General features: G+C 44.1%; 1 protein-coding gene across 1 annotated transcript in view; it reads left to right on the top strand.

Moving 5' to 3' along the window:
- The window catches only part of ELOVL2 (ELOVL fatty acid elongase 2), a 45,459-nt gene extending 22,207 nt beyond the window's left edge, over nt 1-23,252 (top strand). The window contains exons 2-8 of the mRNA XM_054164351.1: nt 3,806-3,869; nt 7,271-7,458; nt 18,091-18,168; nt 19,023-19,194; nt 20,793-20,917; nt 22,371-22,505; nt 23,067-23,252. Coding sequence (XP_054020326.1) covers nt 3,806-3,869; nt 7,271-7,458; nt 18,091-18,168; nt 19,023-19,194; nt 20,793-20,917; nt 22,371-22,505; nt 23,067-23,195 — 891 coding nt within the window. The 3' untranslated portion in view covers nt 23,196-23,252. The remainder of the gene's footprint in view (nt 1-3,805; nt 3,870-7,270; nt 7,459-18,090; nt 18,169-19,022; nt 19,195-20,792; nt 20,918-22,370; nt 22,506-23,066) is intronic.
- Nucleotides 23,253-23,521: the final 269 nt, after the last annotated feature.

Here is a 23,521-nt window from a genome sequence, read left to right on the forward strand (position 1 = left end):
CTGAACACAATACTCAAGATGTAGCCTCATCTGAGTGCAGGGGGATGATCACCTTATTCCTGCTGGCTGCCTGTCTAATACAAGCCAGGATATTTTAAAACAATCACTCACATCTCCACACTGTGCTACTAACTCAGTTACTTACATTTCTGTTGCAAGAACATTGAAGCTCCTTAGACAGCTTTATGTGGCTTTATGCTCCCTACTCTTCATTTGAGTGGTTTGATTTACTCAGATGACTGTTATGGGTTTAAGACCACAAAGATAAAAGGCTGGACAGGCTAGGGGTGGACACAGGGTATTGCAAATTTTGTTATCCCATCCCATCATCCTGCAACCTCTCTATCACCAGACATCACAGCCTGTTCTCCCTCTTTTCTCCCTTCTCTCTGCTCCCAACATGGCAGCTTTTATCTCCTGTGGTTCCTGGGGGAGTCTGTGGCCTTGAGCTGCCAAGCTAATTTCTTGCTATGCAATTTCAGCCTAGCCTGGGGGGCAGTGAGGCCTAGGGGGATGGGGGTGGTGGCATTTGGGTCTGGTCAAGGTCTGGTGTGTTCAGCCTGAGGTGTGGGGAACAAGGCCTGGTAAAACTATCCTGAGGGCATCAAGGGGTATGTGGAGGTGCAGTTAGGTTTCCTGAGGTTGGGTGGGGGGCAGGTTTTGGACTCATATTGAGGCCCAGCATTTGGCTTAATTTGATGTATACCTGAATACCTGTTGTATTTCTGTATATCTTTGTAAATAGCATTCATATTTAACTTCCAGTTCTGTGTCAGTGCTTTTATTTCACTCCCTTGGGGGTAAAATACCTTTCTGTCGTTTTGCCCTGGACAGCTCGTGGCTCAATGAGGACAACCACCTAAGGTCTTTTTCACAGGTATAGCTAAAGAGGTCTTCCACAACTCTGTGCAAATTCCTGCCAAACTGCTAACACTGCCACTGCCCAGAGAAGAAAACTACTACAACAGAAGAAAGAAAACATGAAATACCCAGTAATCTTTAGCCTTGTAACCCAAATACCTTCATTGATAAAGGCTGCTACATTGATTTGCCAGAGAGAAGTGAGTTGTGTGAACACGTGGTTTTGTTCAGGCTGGGTTTATTTGCCTTTCTTTAGAAATAAAACAGATCATGTTGAGCAAGGCATTTGCATCTAATGTGCCCAGAGGCACTGTGAAGGATATGTTCTAAGCCCCAGGAATATGGTTTGGTCTCTCTAGTGATGTTGATAGGAAGGTGCCAAGACTAGTCACAGAAGATAACCTACCTTTTTAATGTAAAAGTATGAGCTAGGAAAAACAAACGTTCTGTTTTTCACACCCTTGTAAATCTGTATCTTGTAAGTCTCTATTGGTGTTCCTGTAAACTAAGATAAACTGAAAAGAAAAAAAAAAAAAGCTAAAAAGGAACATTCCTAAGAATTTTTGGGGGTTTCTGCTACACATCTTAGAGGAGTTTTTACTCTTGAATCACCAATGACAGCAAACCGGGCACTGAACTATCAACTGAAGATTGGCTGGAGCAGAACTGGGAGTTGGTACAAGTCCCCACTGTGTCCTTTAAGCACATTAATAAGGAGGCAGATTTAACATTAGACTACTTTATCTCCTCAGCACACTCTCTGCTCATCCCAGCCAGGTGTTGGATGTCAAGTGTCACAAGCTGGATCAATGAAAAGAGTCACCTATGACAAAGTAATCTTGGTATGTTCTGCAGGTGACACCAAGTGGGGCAGGTGTGTTGGTCTGCTTGATATTAAGACTTTTAAGAAGGATCTAAACAGGTTCTATTAATGGGCTAGAGTCAATTGTAGGAGATTCATAGGGTCACAACAACCCCCTACAACACTATAGGGTTGGGGCTGAGTAGAGGGAATGCTCTCCAGCAGAAAAGAAACTGAGGATGTTGGACAACAGCTGTCTGAATATGAGCCTGTGTGTGCCCAGGTGGCCAAGAAGGCCAAAAGCATTCTGGCCTGGATGAGAAATAGTGTGGCCAGCAAGACTAGGGAAGTGATTGTCCCCAGGTACTCTGCACTGGTGTGGCCACACCTTAAATAGTGTGTTCAGGTTTGGGCCTCTCACTACAAGAAGGGCATTGAGGTGCTGAAGCATGTCCAAAGATGAGCAATGAAGCTGGTGAAGGGTCTAGAGCAGAAGGAGTGGCTGAGGGAGCTGAGTTTGTTAGTCTGCTCAAGAGGAGGCTGAGGAGAGACCTTGTAATGAGATAAGCATCAGTCTCTTCTTCCTAGTAACAAGCAATAGGACAAGAGAAAAAGGCCTCAAAGTTGTGACAGGAAAGGTTTGAGCTGGATATTAGGAAAAATGTCCTTTTCAGAAGGGGCTGTCAAACCCTGGAACAGGCTGCCCAGGGAAGTGAGGAGTCCCCATCTCTGGAAGCACTTAAAGGAGTTGTAACTGTGGTGGTGAATGACATGGTTTAGTGGTGGCCTGGCAGTGCTGGGTTAATGGTTAGACTTGGTGATCTTAAAGGCCTTTTCCAACCAAATTCTGTGATAGCTGAAATGGAAGTTCCTTTATCATGAAAGAATAGCAGAAAAACTTCATTGCTAAGGATGTAAAAATTAAAGGAGATTTTTTGTACAGGTTTTGCACCTAGTAAAGGAGCCATCTCCTCTGACAGAATCCATCCTTAGGCTGCTGAGGAAACTGTGTGAAATTGAGAAGATGCCCTTCTCCAGGGGCAGTAGTCAGGACCCTTTCTAAATGCTAGTTTAGTCTTCTCAGTGCTGTGAAATATGAGCAATGTTTTTGTATCATGAATTGTCAGATCTGCCAGTGGTGGCTGCAGCCCAGGAGATATCTGGCATTCAAAGGCACACAGAGCCCTTGGCAGCTCTTGCCCTATGGAGATGCCCAGTGTGTCCTGAGCTGCATTTGCTCAGTGCTAAAATTAATTCACCAAGCACAGCAGAGCTTGCTGGAAGGAACAGAGGAAATATCTGGCTGACCTCAGGCTTGTGGCAAAGAGTTGGTCAGGCACCAGCTTGCAGGAAGCTACTGCTCAGAACAGGAATCTGGGAACAGGAAGCATTTTGGAGAGACCACCACATCCTGGGGGAGCTGAGAGGGCTGTGTTGCTCCTGGCTTAGATCCCAGCTCACTTAAAATCAGACACAAACATGATAAGCCTCCAGCTTCGCACCTTTGTTAACTTAGACCTCAAAACAATTTCTCCCTAATGTAGCCCTCCTCCTCCTCCTGTACTTTATAACAGGAGGCCTGGCTGCTCCTGCAGACTTGGCTTAGGACCTCAGTGCCTGATTTAGAGACATCTCAGATGGCTTGCCCCAGGGGTCTCCTTCTTAAAGGGAAAACTTGGTATAGTCAACTGATGCACTGTCCCTAGGCTTGCTGCAACCAGGCAGCTTTGTGGAGCTTAGCAAAGGAACCACCAGCTCCTCTCCAAAAGTGATTTCAGTTGAGGAAGCAGAACCCAAACCACAAGCCCCAAACCACATCTTTATTGGAGTGAAAATAACACCCATACTAGATGGCTGTTCGCTTTCATTTCTAAACCCTTCATTTCCCTTCCTGAAGACTTCTGGTTTTGGCACAGTTTCCAGTAATGAGGCCTCTGGTGTTATCTAGACCACAATCTGCCCTAAATTAATTTTTAAAGAGATCCTTTGGTTTGTTGTTTGTTTTTTTTTCAGTAGACATGATGTCCTGCACTCTGGAAATACTTTAGCATGACATGCTCTTTGACAGCTTATTGATTTCTCTCTAAACTGCATTCTCTGTCAGCCATGAGATATCACATACATACTTTTTATACTTTCTAGGAGCACCTGAAAGCTTTTGACCAGGAAGTAAATGCATTTGTGGACTACATGTTTGGACCTCGAGGTAAGTTGCTTTACCTGAAGCACCTTTAGGCCTTTTAGGAAATAATACCACTCAAAAATGTTCTAATAAAGAGAAGTAGTCAACAGCCAACCATGTCCAGTTCTGCTGCCCTCACCATAAGGAGGACAGCAAAGTGCTGGCAGAGGTCATGTTCAACATCATCAGGTGGCTCAGAGCCCTGCCCAACCTGACTTGGAATGTTTCCAGGGATAGGGCCATCCACCACATCTCTGGGCTACCTGTGCCAGTGTGTATGTCCAGTCTAAATCTCTTTTAGTTTTAAACCATCACCCTTTGTCCTGTCACAACAGACTGCTAAAAAGTCTGCCTCTGTCTTTTACATAGGCCCCCTTAAAGTACTGAAAAGCCACTACAAGGTCTTCCTGGAGCCTTCTCCTCTCCAGGCTGAACAACCCCAATCCTCTCAGCCTTTCTTTATGGCAGAGGTGATCCAGCCCTATGATCATTTTTGTGGCCTCCCCTGGGCCCACTCCATGTCTTTCCCTTGCTGAGGGCTCTAGAGCTGGATACAGTACTGCAGGTAGGGTCTCACCAGAATCACCTCCTTCAACCTGCTGGCTATGCCCTGCCCAGAGGTAGTCATGAATAGATAAATATGAGTAAAGCTATAGTAATGTAATAAGCACTTCTCCTCTCCTCCGCTGAATATGAACAGCAGCAAGGCCTTGGTGCAAGACTACTTACTCTCTGACTTACAGTCTGAATCTACTCAGGCACTATCTGGCCAGAGCTGCAGAGAAACCTGAATCAAAATGTTTCTAAACCTCTCTGATAAAAGTCTGACACCTTTAAAGAGCCTGGGAAGCCTGCCACTCATTTCAAAGGAGCCAAGATTTCACCCTAAGGGTCTGGCACATCATGGCCAGTGACCATGAATGAGCTGATTCACAGAGCTCGTGGGTGCCTGCTCCTTCCCCTGCTGCAGTCCAGCACTTTCACACTGTGCCTTTATTCACTGCCTTGGTCTCAAATTCAGATGCTGTGTGGGTTCAACATTTTTTAAATAACTCTTTCTCCTCTTGACAGCATACCTTTATAGTCCTTGAACATGGAGATCAAGCTGTCAATCAACAGAATACTTTTGATCCCTCCTACCAATAACTGGTTTGGAAATACACTCCTTAACCCTGGCCTGCCCTTTTCCACATCAAAACCTTCCCCTTCTTGTCATGCAGGGATGTAAGCAGAAACAAACCAGTCACATTCCTTGGCTGATAATTACAGACCACTTTCTGTCTAATAACTGTCTAACCCTTCAAGGTAGGGTGGAAAATAATCAGTAAGGGCACGTGTTTTTATCACTCCTGAAAGTGGAGTACTATAGACTTTAAGAAACACTTGACATGCTCACCCAAACAAGCACCTGAGTTCTGTGGCATTAGCCCACATGCTTGTGGCTGCTCACAGCAGACTGAAAACTTTCAGAGGGGATACTGAGGCAGAATGTAATGCTGTTTAGTTTAATTTGCATTCTCATCTCTCCCAATTACTTTTCCTCTTTGAGCAAACATGATGATGCATTATCTGCTGACGGCAGGTAGCCTCTGTGCAAGTAACCTTTGTGCACCAGGTGTCGCAATCCTCAGCTGGTGGGGGACATTCCTTTGGAGAGCAGTCTTGCCAACATGACTACTTTCTACCTCTTCATTTAGGATACTAATAAACAAATTGAAATCCATGTGCTCCTGAAACATACACTAGATAATAAACATGTAAGCTTTACCTGTCCTTTAGCTTTGTGTCCTGTTGAGAGCCCAACTGGGAACAGAAGCACCTCAAAAACATTCATTCCAGAGCTTCAGATGTTGCTTATGAACGTGAAGAGTGTTGCTCAGAGCATTTCATTCTCATGTTGAGGTGATCCTAATAGCCATTGACATCGAGATGGTTGAAGAAAGGCTGAAAGCATTGGTAGTTTTCAGCTTAGAGAAGAGAAGGTCCCAGGGAGACTGTACTGCATCCTTTCAGTGCTTAAAGGGGGCCTATAAAATGATGGGGACAGACTTTTATCAGGGCCTGTTGCAACAGGACAAGGGGTGATGGTTCTGAACTGAAAGGGAGATTTAGACTAGATAGAAGGAACAATTTTCTTAAACTGAGGGTAGTGAGACACTGGCATGGGTTGCCCAGAGAGGTTGTAGAAGCCCCATCCCTGGAAACACTCCCAAGTCAGGTTGGGCAAGGCCCCGAACGACCCAATCCAGTTGAAGATGTCCCTGCTCAGTGACTATGACAGCCCTTGTTCTTTTCATAAATGTCACTGTGGAAATAAAACTCTGAATTTTGCTCTACCTTGAAAAGAAAAAGAAAAGAAAACACTCCTTTGGCTCGTGACATCCAGTTGCTCACAGGACAAGGAAGCAGTGCCTCCAGATTGACATACAGGATTAGGCTTTGCTCATATACACTGAGCTATCTGATTACTGCCAATGGGATTATTTGTGTGAATAAGGCAAGCAGGATTTGACCTTAATATCTCATTTCAGGACCAGGCAAATGGGACAGAAACTGTGAGAAGCAAACCCTTGCCTTGCTAATTATCTTTGATAATGATAACTCTCAAAGGAAACCTTTGATACTTGTTTTATATATGCAATGCTTTTGAGAAAATTAGCACCTTGAATAAATGTCTGTCAGCAAATATGATCTACCTCAGGATTTACATGGCAAAGACAGAATGCATAGCTGGCAATTTTACATGCATGCTTCGTAATGAATCACAGAATGGTTTGGCTTGGAAGGGCCCTTAAAGACCATCTAGTTCCAGTCCCTTCTGCCATGGGCAGGGACACATTCCTGTTAGAACAGCTTGCTCAAAGGTCCATCCAGCCTGCCATTGAATGCTTCCATGGTTGCAACCTCCACCACTTCTTCAATTTGAAAGTCACTCTATCATCTGCAAACTGTCCACTGAGCAGATTCAGATATGATCAAGTTAAATACAAAGTTACACTGTTACATTAAAAAGTATATGGGGAAGTTTTCTTCTTTTTTTTTATCTTTCCTGTTCAAATAAGGAGATGTAAATGGCCTTAAGTTACTGGGGAAGAAGTTACTATTATATCCAAAAGGTTTTCAGCAGATATTCTCTGAACTAGTATGGAGGTTTGGGAAGGTAAAGGCAATGGATAGGTCTTTGAGCAAGCCTGACAGATACCCTCTCACACAGTCAGTAGATCAATTTCATAGAATCAATAAGGTTGGAAAAGACCTCAAGGATCATCAAGTCCAACCTGTCACCCAAGACCTCATGACTACTAAACCATGGCACCAAGTGCCGTGTCCAATCCCCTCTTGAAACCTCCAATGTGATCTGCATTATTTTAACAATATTTTTACCATGGTTGTCTTAATCACCTGCTGCCTGTCTCTCTTTTCAGACACCAGGGTTAGAGGATGGTTCCTTTTGGATTCTTACCTTCCCACATTTTTCCTTACTGGAGCATACCTACTCTGCATATGGCTGGGCAACAAATTCATGAAGAACAGGCCTCCTTTCTCTCTCAGGGCTCACCTCATCGTATACAACCTTGGGATTACACTACTCTCCTTGTACATGCTCATAGAGGTAAGTGCTCTTCCACGCAACGTGGCTGAGAAGGGTGAGCAAGATAATGTTTTTAGTGGAAATCTCTCAGCAGCAGATAGTTTTGGTCAGAAATGCAACAGCAACAGCAAAGTAAATTTAAGACTTAAAAAAAGTCTCTTAGCCATTGGACAGTGAATTAGAAATATAAATCATAGGATTGCTTGGGTTGCAACAGACCTTCCAGTGTCCAACCATTAACCCAGTACTAACAGGTCACCACTACACCATGTCCCCTCAGCACCACATCTACACAGCTGTTAAATCCCTCCAGAGACATAGAATACATAGAATAAACCAGGTTGGAAGAGACCTTCAAGATCATCACATCCAACCCATCAACCAATCCAACACCACCTAAACAACTAACCCATGGCACCAAGCACCCCATCAAGTCTCCTCCTGAACACCTGTGACCCCCACTTCCTGGACAGCCTGTTCCAGAACTCAACAACCCTTTCCTAGAAAGAATTTTTTCCTAATATCTAAACTAAGCCTTCCCTGGTGTCGTAGTTTGGGCTCGTTATTTCTGCCTGTGGTGGGGAGGGGATCTGCCCCAACCCATTACACCTGGACAACTTGAGGCTGTTTCCTCATGCCCTATTGCCTGGGAGAAGAGACCTACCCCCACCTCACTACAACCTCTTTTCAAGTAGTTGTAGAGAGGAAGGTGGTCTCCTTTTTTTTCCCCCCCAGGCTGAACAAGCCCAATTCCCTCAGCTGCTCCTCATGAGACTTGTCCTCTAGAGAGACCTTCCAAGTTTAGATCTGGGTATGTTTTAACTAACTGTCCTTTCTGAGCTACAATCCACACCTGGGGACAGCTGCCTACCATCAAGGCACTGTCTACAAGTGTGACTTTGAATCTGCAGCAGTTGCTCACCCCATTCTTCAGCACCCATGGATATGGCCATAGATTGGGTTTTATTTGTATGACTGTTGCAGAAATGACTTTTCTATGCTTAAATATGAACTGCTTTATAGCTGGGCTTAAGTACCAATTGAATTGCAGTATTGGCAATTTAGTGTTATTTTGCTGCTCCCCTGATTAAGAAGCTTTCCTCATACAGTCAGTCAGTGAGAGACAGATGTTCAGAGTCTGGCACTTCAGCCAAAAGCAAGTGCTGAGGGCCTTGAAGGCTGAATACGGTCACACAGATTATTTTCCAAATACTTATCAGGAGGGAACATGCTCCCAGAAATTAGGATCCATTCAGAACCAGAAAAGAGGTCTGGATGCATCTGATAATGTTGCAACAGTAGAGGGCTCAAACAGTGCTCCTCAGCAGACACATGCCTGTTTTCACATCTCCAGTGGAAAGCAGAAGCCAAAAGTCACCCTTTTGATATTATCTGAGAGCTCCCCATTCTCAGCCTTGTGATTACTGAGGTACTTTTAATATTGAAGTGTTAACATCCATCACTTACAGCTATAAAAAACAAACACTGGAAGACAAAAACCATACAACATTTTCTGACTTGGCTTACAAAGTGACCATGGGCATGAGAAGCACTGGCTGAAGGATGTGCTTGATTTCATGGTGTGACCTGCAGGGGTTTGGGCTGATATCACTGCCTTCCTTGCCTGCATGGCCTCACATTGTTTCCTGCTCCCTGGGCTCCTGGCCACAACAGCAGTTTCCACCAGAAGAAACAAACAAGCAAAACCAAACCAAGGACCAACTGTTCTGTCAGCTGGACAAGAAACCTTACAGAAGCCAAAGATGCCCCCAAAGATTTCAAATTCTAAATTAATTTGAGCTAACCAGCAGGTGACTGGCCTTTGTGCAAAGGATTGATTGTGCTGTGCAGATCACTGGCTAGCCAAAGCTCCAGCTGGCTTCAGTGGTTACTGTGGGTGGCCTGAGAGTGCAGGATCAGGCCCAGAGCAAAGCAGAAACCAGCAGCTGCTGGAAGGTGTGATTACTCCGTATTGATTGTCCTCCAGAATTTAAATTAGCACTTTGATGTTTAAATCCTCACTTTGCTTCAAGGCACACAGATAACAACCTGGTTAATTCTATTCTATTCAGTAGCAGGACTCAGCGAAAAGGATTAACTGAAAAGAAAACTACAGCTCCCTTCCCTTCACAGGCTGATTTGGCCTGCCACAAGGAAATGAATAAACAAAGAGAATTTTTGCAGGTCTCTTCCTAGCAGGGCCTGTTATGACAGAACAAGGGGTGAGGCTTTTTAAATTAATAGAAGGATGAAATTCTTTACAGTGAGGGAGGTGAAACACTGGCCTGGGTTGCCCAGACAGGTGATAGACACCCCCTCCCTGGGAAACATTGCAGGTGAGGTTTGATCAGGTTCTGAGCAACCTGATGTAATTGAACATGTCTCTGTTCACTGAAGAGGAGTTGGACCAGGTGATCTTTAAAGGTCCTTACCAACCTAAACCATTTTATGGTTCTGTGGCATCACCACTGCCAGCTGTTTTACTGCAGATTTCACTCTTGGCTCTGGACCGTCAGCCAGGCTCGTTTTACACCATACAAAACACTCTTCCATAACAGAGGCTCTATATTCTTTCATGGTCGTCTTGCCTGGTTTCTATCACAGCTTCTTTTGTGTAAGAGCAGAATGGGAGTTATGCTTTGCAGATCTGCCTTGAGGTAGCTTGCACATCCGTTTCCTTTCAGCAGGGGAAATGGGAGAGCAGAAATCATCCTCAGTACTGAAGGAAGTCACAGTGACTCAACACTTCAGAATGTCTCCTTTCCGAAGCTTCCCTCTAGCCCTTATTCTCTCTTTCATGGACAGTAAGCTCTTTAAGTCAAGAGTTAACTATATTTAGAGCATTCTGCACAGTGGTTTCTTATGTAAACACAGCTGATCCCTCCAGCAGGTGTGAGCAGATTAATTCCTAGTTAGAGACATTTCTATAACAGTTGTCTTGTTCCTCCATCCTCCTACTGCACCTGAACCTCTCTGGTGTCTGTGACAGAGATAAATCACAAAATAATTCTCTCTGTAATAAATGTGAATCATCAAAAAACTGCACACTTATTACCATTGTTGTTCTTACCTCTTCTTGTTTTTGTTTCTAAGGTGACACACACCTTTCCTTGTGCTAGCTCCAGAACAGAGTGGGTGCTTCTTAGACATTCAAAATAAAAATCTCCCATTAAAAAATGAGAGGGGTGTGTCTCCCAACACAGACTGTCCCACATGGTAGCTTTAATGAGAAACCAGCTGATAGGAGGGAACCTGTACTGCAATTCTTCATCTCCTCATCTTCACCTGCTGACCTAGTTCAGCTGTCCCTTGACTACAGTTGACTTGTATAGCCTCAAGCAAGAATACAATGATTATAGCAATGAGTCGTAACAAAAGGGCTGGTTTAAAATCTCCAAGGGCAGATTCCTCTTTTGAGCCAGATCTCCATGGGCATGGAGCTAAAATCGGCTCCCAGATACTTCATGAGCTTTGAGGTCAACCAATCCCTAAAGTACTTGGAGGAACAGCTCCAGGACAACTCTTAAGATGTGCCATTAGCATAAGGTCAGATAGCCCTACTATCCCCAAAGGACAAGGTCTAAAGAAAACAAGCTCTGCCCAGCTGCCCTCACCCTACTGAGATGCCTTAAAACTTTTATGTCAAGGAAGAGTGAGATGCCTTTGAGGGCCACCCACAAGGGCAGTTTACTAGACCTTAATTTAGATTTCTGAGTTAAACAAATAGACATCAAAGGCACTGATGTCTCCCCACTGAACACAATGAAGAAGTGAGACACTTGGGTTTAGAGCGTGGTTTGATCAATTGTCTGAAGCTTAGATGCAAGTCACAGAATCACAGAATTGTCAGGGTTGGAAGGGACCCCAAGAATCATTCCAACCCCCCTGCCATGGGCTTAAATTAGGCAGGCTTCAGGTAGACTGCTGAGGGGCCAGGAGGCACCACGCTCACCACTAGAGGAGAAACCTGAATCAGAGGTTTGTTCCTGGGTGGGTACTCTTCTGTACCATTCAGCGTTCATAGACCCAGATCAAATCTGCTGATCCCAGTTTCTACTCACACTGGAAAAAAGCTGCATAAAGAAAAACCATAATCTTTTTGTTTTAATAACAATCAAAACTTTCAGCAGTTTCACTGCTACACGAATCTCTGCCTAACATCCTAAAAGTACCAACTGTGAGCAGAAAAACATCTTACTGTGAAAAGAAATGAGGTCTTGAAAATGATTTCATATGCCAGTCAACTTGCAAACTATATTCCAGGCACGCAGCCTGAGGTGCTGGAGGCCAAGTTCACAAGATAAAACTGTCACAACTCCAGTTTAAAGTAAAACTGGAAATAAAGGAGACCAACATTGATCTCTGAATTGTGAAATTACTTGGGCGAAGACACTGTCTCTCTCTCTTTCATTAATAGGAAGAGACATAATCTCTGTCATGGTCTTAAGGCTGCTTTCCCCAGCAGTAGGTATCACCTCTGCCCTATTTAAATTAAATCTCAGCTAGTCATCAAGGTCTCACCCAAGTCCCTTTGTTGATCAGGCACTGAGAAAACCAGGACACTGGCAGCATCTGGGTCAGATTAAAAAGGAGATCTAGAGATATGTGTCATTAGCAAAAGGGTGGCGTGATGTCTCAAGCTGCCTGTATCCTCAGGTAACTTCACAGCCTTACTACAAATCCATAGGATTTGTAAGTAAGCAGCCACATCCATGTGAGGATGCAGGACTTGCATGTGAGGACCTCTTGAGTCAGAGCAAAGAGCAGAACTGCACAAGTATTGCAAGCCTAGTGCATTAACCTTTTTAGTGAAGCCAGAAGAAAAGAGTTTTACATAGAACCATTTAGGTGGAAGAGACCTTTAAGATCAAGTCCAATCATTAACCCAGCACTGCCCCAAGTGCACCACTAAACCATGCCCCTCAGTACCACATCTACACATCTTTTAAACCCCTCCAGGGGTGGGGACTCCCCTACTTCCCTGGGCAGCCTGGAACAGGGCTTGACAACCCTTTTGGTGAAAATAAAAATTCCTGATGTCAAGCTAAATCTTCCTTGGGGGAACTTGGCCTTGTACAGAACAAGGTGTTGGGCTTACCTACCTTCCACAATTGAAGATAGACAGATAACCTTCATATTGGTAGGGGTGGGAAGAGACCTCTGGAGATCATCTAATCTGACCCCTCTACTAAAGCAGGGGTACCCAGAGCATGCTGCCCTGGATTGCAATGTCTGGGTGGGTTTGAAATCTTTCCAGGGAAGGAGACTCCACAACTTCTCTTAACAGTCTGCTCCAATGCTCCAGCACCCTCACAGGAAAGAAGCTTTTCCTCTCCTTTAGATGGAGCCTCCTGTGTTCTAGTTTGTGCCCCTTTTGCTCATTGTCCTGTCACTGGGCATCACTAAGAGACTGGCCCCATCCTCTTGCCCCTCATCCTTCAGATATTTATAAGCATTAATATGATCCCCTCTCAGTCTTCTCTAGGCTAAATAGCCCAGGTCTCTGAGCCTTCTCCTTATGAGAGACATGCTCCAGACCCCTCATCATCTTTATAGCCTCCATTGAACTCTCTCCATTCTCTTTTGAACTGAAGAGCTCAGAAGTGGACACAATACTCCAGATGTGACCTCACTAGGGCAGACTAGAGAGGGAAGAGAACCTCTCTTGACCTGCTGGTCACACTTAAAATGTGCTCAAGTTTTACTATGAAATTCAACTTCTGCATAAATGACTTATTCATAAATTGTAGTAAATTATTGTTTACTCTGTTAATTTTTCAGAATTTAGTGAATGTCACTTAAGCAAAGCAAGTAATTATCCTACATCAATGGGATTGGTGCTTGAGATGAAGGTTTCCTAGGAAGTAATTCTTTAAATGAGGACAGAAAGACTGCCTTAACATTAGGAGAGCTAGAGGAAAAGAAAAAGTGAGAAACCAGAAGAGAATAGGTGCACTTAGTTTGGGAGAAAGGAGAAGAGAGGGGAAAAAACCTCAACAGCAAAAGGTCACAGAGTGCAGTGTAAGGCAGCCAAATGTAAGGGCAAGGCAAACAGCTTTTCTGAGCGAAAAAAGAGGTACATTGCCTGGTGTTAGTCAAATATTTTGCTTTGAAAGGAGAGAAGCTGACTTTGCTTCCTTGCCTGCAGTTGTTCTAGCTGGACACGTTGTCTCTTCTCAGTTTTCATCCTGAGTTCTTTGTGTCTTTTCTACTGACCTTTCTGAGTTCTGCATTTAGGTGGAACATTTAGCTCACTCATCAAGAAGGCAGCCCTCTCTCCAGGCAAACTGCAGATATCCCAAATGCCTCGCAGGGCTTGCTTATCTTCCAGGTGCTGGTCTTTCTCCTGCCCTGGGAACAAGGGGGAATACCTTGTTTTCCAGACATTTTCTCTCTGAGAAAGCCCATCACATGTGGAGCTTATTCTACAACTCCAAGAGCACAGAGAAATCAGAGTTAGCAGGAACAGCAATATCCATTTGGAAAGTAACAGTGCTTTCCAGAGGAAGCCACAAAAATTATCAGAAGACTGAAACACTTCTGTTGTGGAAAAAAAAGGTTGAAAGAGTTGGGATTGTACAGCCTGGAGAAGAGAAGGCTCCAGGGAGACCTTATTGTGACCTTTCAGTAATTAAAGAAGCCCTGTAAGAAAAATGGGGGCAGTCTTTTCAGTAAGAGCCTGATGTGACAGGACAAAGGGTGATGGTTTTAGACTAAAAGAAGGGAGATTCAGCCTAGATACAGGGAAGAAATATTGTACAGCAAGGGTGGTGAGACACTGGCACAGGTTGCCCATAGAGGTGGCAGATGCCCCATTCCTGGACACAGTCAAGGTCAGGTTGGATGGGGCTCTGGGCAATCTGATCTAGTTGAAGATGTCCCTGCTCACTGCAAGGGAGTTGGACTAGATGAGCTTTAAAGGCCACTTCCAACCCAAACTATTCTGTGATTCTAGAGAATCTGTAGAGAACAGATGCAGGACCAAACTACAGCTGAGAGATTTGTGTGGCTGAAACTTGAAATAAGCACAACACAGGCCCCCAAGTACAGGCTGTTGGTGCTTACTCTGCTACTCAGCAAGGTGAAAAGCTTCAGCACCATCTTCTGGCACCTACTAACCCCTCTCTATTGAAATTTCATACAGAGCAATCAGGTCTCAGTCCTGACAAACACAATGCCTACAAAAAAACCCCAAATAAACAAAAACCCCCAAACAAGCAACTAAAATCCCAAACAAATACAAAACCAGAACAAAAAAACCTCCACAACAATTAAACAAAGCAAACAAACAAAAACCCCCAAGAGCTGTATGGCTGCAGGGAAGCAAATGTTGTAAATCCTGCAGTGGTTGTACTTGAGCAGGTAAGTGAAGGTCATTTGTTGGTGTAACTGCAATCTGTTAAGAACATTGGAGCAGCAGCAAAATCTGAAAACTAGAGTGATACCAGGATGTTGCTATTTAGTAGAGGTTTTTCACAAGGCAGCATTTTCCTCTTGATGTAATTTGTCTTTTCTAACTGGCTTTCAAACCATGCACATGTTAATATGATCTTCAGGATAGGTTGCCAAGAATGCCAAACATTCACAGAATTGTTTGAGAGAGAGAATTTGTACATTTGGAGGAGGCAAGGGATTTCTTATCTCTCTAATACATCCTGCACTTGCACCACCAGCTCTGCAGAGCTGTGAGAGTTCTTAGCATGTGAAAGGGAACATAACTGAACCACTACAACTAATGTAGGGGTTTGGTATCAGAGAAAAAGAGGCCTAGAGACTGAACATCTTGTGCAAGGGTACCAGTTGCTGTTCCAGGTATGCAGCTGGCTCCTTTGGTACTAATCTTCCACATCACTGATTGCCAACATGAAAGTCATGGCCTAGGATCACTAGGATCCCAAGAAAAGATCTCTTCTTCATTCCAAGTTTCCCCACTATCTTTTTTTTTTGGTAACAGTTAGCCAGAAATCTTCTCCTCTTGTCCCTGAAGGGGTACATAAGGCATCTACAACAGAGATTTTAAGCCTTGATCCACAGAAAACCTGATGTGAATCATAGAATCATAAAGGTTGGAAAAGACCTCCGAGATCATCAAGTCCAGCCATCAAAGGAAAAAGAAAGAGCAAGATTAAGGCAACTGAAACAGATGTTCACTCTAAGCTGCTGGCTCTTGAAACACAAACCTATATCAGAAGGGTATCTTTTGCCAAGTCAAATGCCCTGGGAATAGTCACAGAGTATGACCTACAAAATTTGGCACTGGACAGGATGACAAAAGAAAAAAAGAAATGAAAGGCAGGCCTGCAGTCAGAGATAACAGTATTCTTACCCCAAAGCTTGCTCTCCATTTACATCCTGACCAGTGGTGATGAGTTGCAGACTTGCCATATACTAAGTTAAAAAATTGTGATATTGAAAAGGTATTTATTGACATACTTTACTTGTGAGCCTCTGCAGGTTTTCATGCCTCATCTTCTGTGAGGGCTATGAATGGAATACTTTAAAAAAGCCACGAGGTACAACTGAACATGCCAGTTAAGCACCAACAGGGAAGTTTCCTGACAGACATACACACATAGAATTAGAATAAACCAGGTTGGAAGAGACCCTCAAGATCATCGCGTCCAACCTATCATCCAACACCACCTAATCAACCAAACCATGCAACCAAGCATCCTATCAAGTCTCCTCCTGAACACCTCCAGGGACAGTGACTCCACCACCTCCCCAGGCAGCCCATTCCAATGGGCAATCACTCTCTCTGTATAGAACTTCTTCCTAACCTCCAGCCTAAACCTCCCCTGGTGCAGCTTGAGACTCTGTCCTCTTGTTCTGGTGCTGGTTGCCTGGGAGAAGAGACCAACCTTTGCCTGTCTACAACCTCCCTTCAGGTAGTTGTAGAGGTTGTTGAAAACCAGTCCATTGCAATCCTATACAAATCAGAACTCTTGTAGAACAGACAAATCAAAAGATTTAAAATAGAAAATAAAATGTAGCAAAAAAATCACCTGCTATAGAAGAAAATGTTGTGAGGCTGGGGTATCTCCGGCCAAACAGAAAGGTCGTTTGTTAAAGGAAGAGAAAAAGAAAGTTTTGTGACTGAAACCTGAAAAAAAGCAGAATCCCAAAGAAAAATGAACAAATCTGACCAATTAAAGCATAGGAAAAATTACTAATTTATAGATACAACATGCAATAGAATCAATCAGGTGAAATTGCTTTAAATAATCTTGGGGGGAAAAGATCTTTAGAAAAGCATACCTGAAGCTAAAATTACTTAAGAACTTCAGAGGAAGGATAGAATAGAATAGAATAGAATAGAATAGAATAGAATAGAATAGAATAGAATAGAATCAACAAGGTTGAAAAAGACCTTTAAGATCATCCAGTCCAACCTCTCCCCCAGCACCATCTAATCAACTCAACCATGGCACCAAGGGCCTCATCCAGGCTCTTCCTAAACACCTCCAGGGATGGGGACTCCACCACCTCCCTGGGCAGCACATCCCAGTGGCCAATCTCTCTTGCTGGGAAGAATTTCTTCCTAACCTCCAGCCTGAACTACCCCCCGCACAGCTTGAGACTGTGTCCTCTTGTTCTGCTGCTGCTTGCCTGGGAGCAGAGCCCAACCCCCACCTGGCTCCAACCTCCCTGCAGGGAGTTGCAGAGAGCAAGAAGGTCTCCCCTGAGCCTCCTCTTCTGCAGGCTAAGCAACCCCAGCTCCCTCAGCCTCTCCTCCCAGGGTTGTGCTCCAGACCCCAGTGGTGCTGCAGGCCTCTGTTGGAGTTCCAGTCTCACAGGCACATCATATCATACAGCTAAGCTACAAAACATCATACAACATATGAATACAACTAAACACAAACTTACTTTCTTACCTTTAACAAGGCAACAGAGTGCATTTGCAACAGCAATTTGTAGTTCCTTAGTACAACGAGGAGAAAGGGTCCTCCCTAATCCGTGGCATTGCCTTGCACAAGAATGAAAAAGCTCTTGGTGCTTTGCTTCTGTGTAGACTGTCACACATTCAACACAGGAGACCCCTTCACAGTCTGAGGGAAAAGCTTTCATAGATGCTCTCACACCCTCCCCCTGATAGTGGTGCCAGAGCTAAGAGCAATCCCCTTCTCACAGCATCTTGCAATTCTGCTCACAGAGTAATACTTTGATGTATTTCCTTAGCATAGGTGGGACTTCCGGAGTTCTAGTGGATGTTGTCCACCAGGACTCCCAGGTCCTTTTCCACAGAGCTTCCTTCCAGCAGGTCAACTCTCAACGTGTACTGGTACATGGGCTTATTGCTCCCCAGGTGCAGGACCCTACAACTTGCCCTTGTTAGGCTCCTCTCCACCCAACTCTCCAGCCCATTCAGTTGTCACTGAATGGCAGTGCAGCCTAACAGTTTTCATAGAATCAATAAGGTTGGAAAAGACCTCAAAGATCATCAAGTCCAACCTGTCACCCAAGACCTCATGACTACTAAATCATGGCACCAAGTACCACATCCAATCCCCTCTTGGACACCTCCAGGGACTCCACCACCTCCCTGGGCAGCCCATTCCAATGGCTAACAACTCTGTGAAGAACTTTCTCCTCGCCTCAAGCCTAATAGAATCAATAAGGTTGGTTCTATAATTGCTGCATTTTCTGTTTCAGCTCATCCTTGCCACATGGGAAGGAGGCTACAACCTGCAGTGCCAGAACCTTCACAGCGCAGGGGAAGCTGACATCCGGGTAAGAAACAGCAGCAGCTCAGCCTAGATATCATTTAAGAAACCAGGAGAAAAATCAATCACCTAAAAATGTAACACTGACTGGGCTTGAACTGGAAACTGATTCAAGCCCAACTCTAAAATTTGGAAAACTGAAGAGACATCCTGCTGGCTTGACTTAGATCCAGTTTCAACCCTTATTTCTGCGTCACAGAAATTCCATGCATTACCTCAGTTATTTCCCAGGCTTCATTTCCAGATAACATTAGAGCTCAAGGGCAGAAAAAATGCTTAACTTCTATCTGTTGCCCAAATCTTCAAAAATTTGCCTGTGCTCTGGCAAAGAAAAATGGTTAAATACCTTTTCCAGTCAACAAACTATTTTCTCCTTTAACTGTCTTTAACCATCCTGGGACATATCCTGAGCTCTGATAAAGCATCTCAGTTCTAGCGGAGGGTTCATTTCATCGTGTCGAGTATCAAAGTTCAATTATTTAAGCAGCAGCTGACAGCAAAATCTGTTCAGTGATAAGAAAGTACAAATGGTAACACCCTTAAAAAAAAAAATGACACAAAAATACCCCACAACTGTCTTTGATGAAAAAAAAAATCATCATAATTGGAAACCCCTTAAAGCTCATATTTCTTAATTGAGATAATTATCTATTGATGCATTACATTAAAATGATGCATTTTTTCCTAAATGGGCTCATTCAGAAGAGAAATAAAAATGAAGTAAGAGCTTGTGCTCCTTCAGTAGACTATTAATGCCTTTTGGGAAGCTGACAGCCTAGTAGGACCTGTGAAGTACAGCCATATTTAAGCCCTTGCATGGACAGATACCCATCTCCTGCTCTTTCGTTATTCCTTGTACAGGTAGCCAAGGTGCTGTGGTGGTATTATTTTTCCAAAGTAATTGAATTCATGGACACTATCTTCTTTGTGCTGAGAAAGAAAACCAGCCAGATCACTTTCCTTCACGTGTATCACCATGCCACGATGTTTAACATTTGGTGGTGTGTTCTGAACTGGATACCTTGTGGGCAAAGTAAGTCTGCGTTCGCTTTGTCACCTGGGGGACAAGTCACCCGCAGCTGGAGGAGAATCCAGATCCCTGCAAAACAAGTGTGTCACTGACAGCACATTCACCACCTCTCAGGATTTCCAAGCAGTAAAATTGAAAGCATAATTAAAAGTTCATAACTAAAAATTTTAAACCACACAAATGTTAGGCTCTGGATTTTGACTTAGCTGCCACAAGGCCTCCCATTTACTTCTCTTCAAACCACCTTGAGACAAGATGACACTGAATAGCACACAGAGTGGTCACATACAAGATCTACTCTAAAAACAGATGTAAGAGAAGCTCCTGATGCCAGTAAACTTGATGTCAGCCATAACAAATGAACTCAGTGGCATTTTTACAGGTTTGTCTCCCGTGTGCATTGGTAATTGTCAAGTAATTAATCAGTGGAAAAGCAAAGCAGTTGGCAAGACCAACTCCAGATGACTCTCTGAATTAGTATCTACTGCGAGTAGCTAGAGTGGCAAGGGAGTCCTGGTGGACTAGTTCACCACAAGCCAGCAGTGCACCCTCGTGGCCAAGAAGGCAAATGGTATCCTGGGGTGCATTAAGAAGAGTGTGACTAATGGGTTGAGGGAGGTTCTCCTCCCTCTCTACTGTGCTGCAGTGAAGCCACATCTGAAGTACTGTGTCCAGTTCCAGGCTCCCCAGTTCGAGAGAGACAGGGAACCACTGGAGAGAGACCAGTGAAGGGCTATGAAGATGCTGAGTTAACTGGAGCATCTCTCTGAGGAAAAAAGACTGAGAGGCATGGGAGTCTTTAGCTTGAAGAAGAGAAGACTGAAAGCAGATCTTTTCAAAGCTTATCAATATTTAAAGGGTAGATGTTAAGAGGATGGGGCCAGACTCCTTTTAGTGGTGCCCAGTGATAAGACAAGGGACAATAGGCATGAACTAGAACACAAGAAGTTCCATCTAAAAGTAAAGAAGTTCTTTCATTATGTTGAGGTTGACAACACTGCAACAGACTGCCCAGAGAGATTGGAGAGTCTCCTCTGGAGAGATTCAGAACCCACATGGTCATTATCCTGCACAAACTGCTCTGGGTGACCCTGCTTCAGCAGAGTTGTTGAACTAGATCCCCAGAGAGCCCTTCCAACCACCACCATTCTGCAATTCTGTGTATTGTCTGGGGTAAAACTCGGGATATCTTCAACTAGCAGAAGACCCACTGAAGGGCTTTACTCTGAAATTAAATCATCCTCATGTAGCCATCTCAGGAATGTCCGTAGCAAATAATAGCAATGATGGGAAGACTTTCAGATTCTCAGATTGCATTGGGTTGGAAGGGCCCTTCAAAGGCCATCTTCTTGTCCAAACCCCGCTATAGTGAGCAGGGACACATCCAACTAGATCAGGCTGCCCAGGGCCACATCAAGTCTGATCCTGAATGTCTCCAGGGATGGGGCCTCAACCACATGCCAGGGCAATTTCTTCCAGTATGTTACCACTCTCATTGCAAAAAGACTTGTTGCTAGCAACATCTCTTTCGTGCACTAACATCTTCTCTTACTCTTTAGCAGCTGGTACATAAAAATGTTTTCCATGATGGGTTTTTACAGGTTTCTTCGGACCCACTCTGAACAGCTTTATCCACGTGCTTATGTATTCCTATTACGGACTCTCAGTCATCCCTTCCATGCGCAAGTATCTCTGGTGGAAGAAATACCTCACTCAGGCACAACTGGTATGTATCTGTTTCACTGTCATTTTCAACTACTGGAGGGCCTTAGAAATGCCAGAGAGGGCAAAAATGGATAATCATAGAATCACAGAATCAAACAGGTTGGAAAAGACCTCAGAGACCATCAAGTCCAACCTGTTACCTAATACCTAACGCCTCATGACTAACTAAACCATGGCTTCAGGTGCCACACCTAATCCTTTCTTGAACACCTCCAGGGATGGTGACTCCACCACCTCCCTGGGCAGCACATTCCACTGGCCAGTTACTCTTTCTATGAAGAACTTTCTCCTCACCTTGAGCCTAAACTTCCCCTGGTGCAGCTTGAGACTGTGTCCTCTTGTTCTCTCACTGGTTGCCAGGAAGAAGAGACCAACCCCCACGTGGCTACAACCTCCTTTCAGGTAGTTGTAGACAGCAAAAAGGTCTCCCCTGAGCCTTCTCTTCTCCAGGCTAAACAATTCCAGCTCCCTCAGCTTCTCCTCATAGGGCTTGTGCTCAAGACCTCTCACCAGCCTTGTTGCCCTTCTCTGGACACATTTGAGTGTCTTAATGTCCTTCTTAAATTGAGGGGCCCAGAACTAGACACAGTACTCAAGGTGTGGCCTAACCAGTGCTGAGTACAGGGGCAGTATGACTTCCCTGCTCCTGCTGGCCACACTATTTCTGATGCAGACCAGGATGCCATTGGCCTTCTTGGCCACCTGGGCTGACTCATGTTCAGCCAGCTGTCAACCAGTACCCCCAGGTCCCTTTGCGCCTGGCTGCTCTCCAGCCACTCTGACCCCAGCCTGCAGCGATGCATGGGGTTGTTGTGGCCCAAGTGCACATTAGAAACTCTACAGTCCTTAAAGTCCTTGAAACTATTTAGGAGAACACGGAGGACTCCTGCAGTTGAAACACTGGACTGAGAGCACACTCGGCTGGCTGGGGAGAATCGGATGCACCAGCACAGGCTGTACTTCACAGCCCTAAATACAACCAACCTTCTGTAATTCCTTTTCCATACCATCTTTGCCTCATGTATGCCCATCTTAACTGTTAGTGGAAACACCAGCCTACCTGAACTTCTCCTCAGACATGAGATTGTCATTTTCTGTATGGATTTCTAAAGCTATTGCCTGGAGTCCTCAGTGTTCTCGAGTTCCTGCTGAATGCTGTATCTGGCACAACATGGTCTGTAACACAGAACAATTACCATTAAAAAGAGAGTTTTCCTTTTGCTACCAAGACCTATAAACCCATGTTTGTAGAAATCTCTGCCCCCTGCTGTGTGTTTTATTTTTTTATTTCCCAAGAGCACTATTTTTAACTCCCACAATACCTTCACAGTATCAGAAAGGCAGTTTTTAAGAGTATTCAAGCTTCCAAAGGAGGCTTGGTGACATATCTGACTTTTCTAGCACTGACCCTTGCTCAGCAAAACACTCATGCATGTTGTGTTTTTCCTCTGCAGATCCAGTTTCTGCTCACCATTGTGCACACACTCAGTGCAGCTGTGAAGCCATGTGGATTCCCATTTGGCTGCCTCATGTTCCAGTCCTCCTACATGGCCACACTGGTTATTCTTTTCATAAACTTCTACATTAAGGTAAGAAGCCTTCCAAAAGGCTCTCTGACAATGGGGGAAGATTAAAAAGAACTTTTTGGATAGTAGTCTTCATTAGTAAAGAATGACAGACACCATTATGCATTTGAGAGACAGTTTTTCAGTCATGACCACCTCCTCATTGCACCTCAGCTCTTCTGCACATGTACAGCAAGTCAGGTACCACGGTCAGGACTCAGGAAGTCTGAATTTTCTCTGCTGGGCAACTTTTGGAGTCTTCCTCCACATAAAAAATAGAAACAAGCACTTTTGTAACATTTATTCCAAATTCTTCTAGCAGTGACTACACCAGCCTGCCTGCATGGGTAGTTTCTAGTGAAAAGGGCTTCAAACCTCGTTTTGAAATCAAGACCAGTAATACTAGTAAGGCAATATCACAGCATTAAAAGTAACACAGTTCTCTTAACACAGCCTAAAGAAAATACATACATCTGCATCATCAAAGACCAAACAGCCCTATTTACAGTTAACCACAAGCAATGTTTGGTGGGGAGGGAGGCACTAAATAAATCCAAGGATTTCCTATGGCCTTTGCTTTTGTAGACATACCGGAGAGCACCCTCAAGAACGGCGCTGAAGGAAACCCCTGCGACCACAGAAATCAAGAACGGTTTCCATAAGGACTACTTTGCTGCTGCCAATGGATTCCTGAACAAGAAGAAAGCACAATAAGTAGAGGAATTCCTTTGACTTTTTTTTTTTTCTAAAAAAAAGGAGGAAGAAAAAGAAAAAAAATACTGAATTGCAAGCTGTAGCTTAAAACCTATTTGATTACGTTCATCAATTCTTTGTACCAGACGTTTAATGTGCTGCTAATTAGGTTCTAACAAATCAAGTAGAACTACTTTTTCTGTCAAAGATCATAATTGGAACAAAAGGAGACCAAGTTCTTTCTCACATGAAAAAGAAAATCTTTCTGATCTCTAATGCTGACACAAAACCACTTTCTCAAACACCAGATGGATGCATCCAGCAATGCCTTCAAAAGGTCAGGACTC

This window comes from Dryobates pubescens, chromosome 9, assembly GCF_014839835.1.
Source record: "Dryobates pubescens isolate bDryPub1 chromosome 9, bDryPub1.pri, whole genome shotgun sequence".
In the NCBI taxonomy this organism is placed as follows: domain Eukaryota; kingdom Metazoa; phylum Chordata; class Aves; order Piciformes; family Picidae; genus Dryobates; species Dryobates pubescens.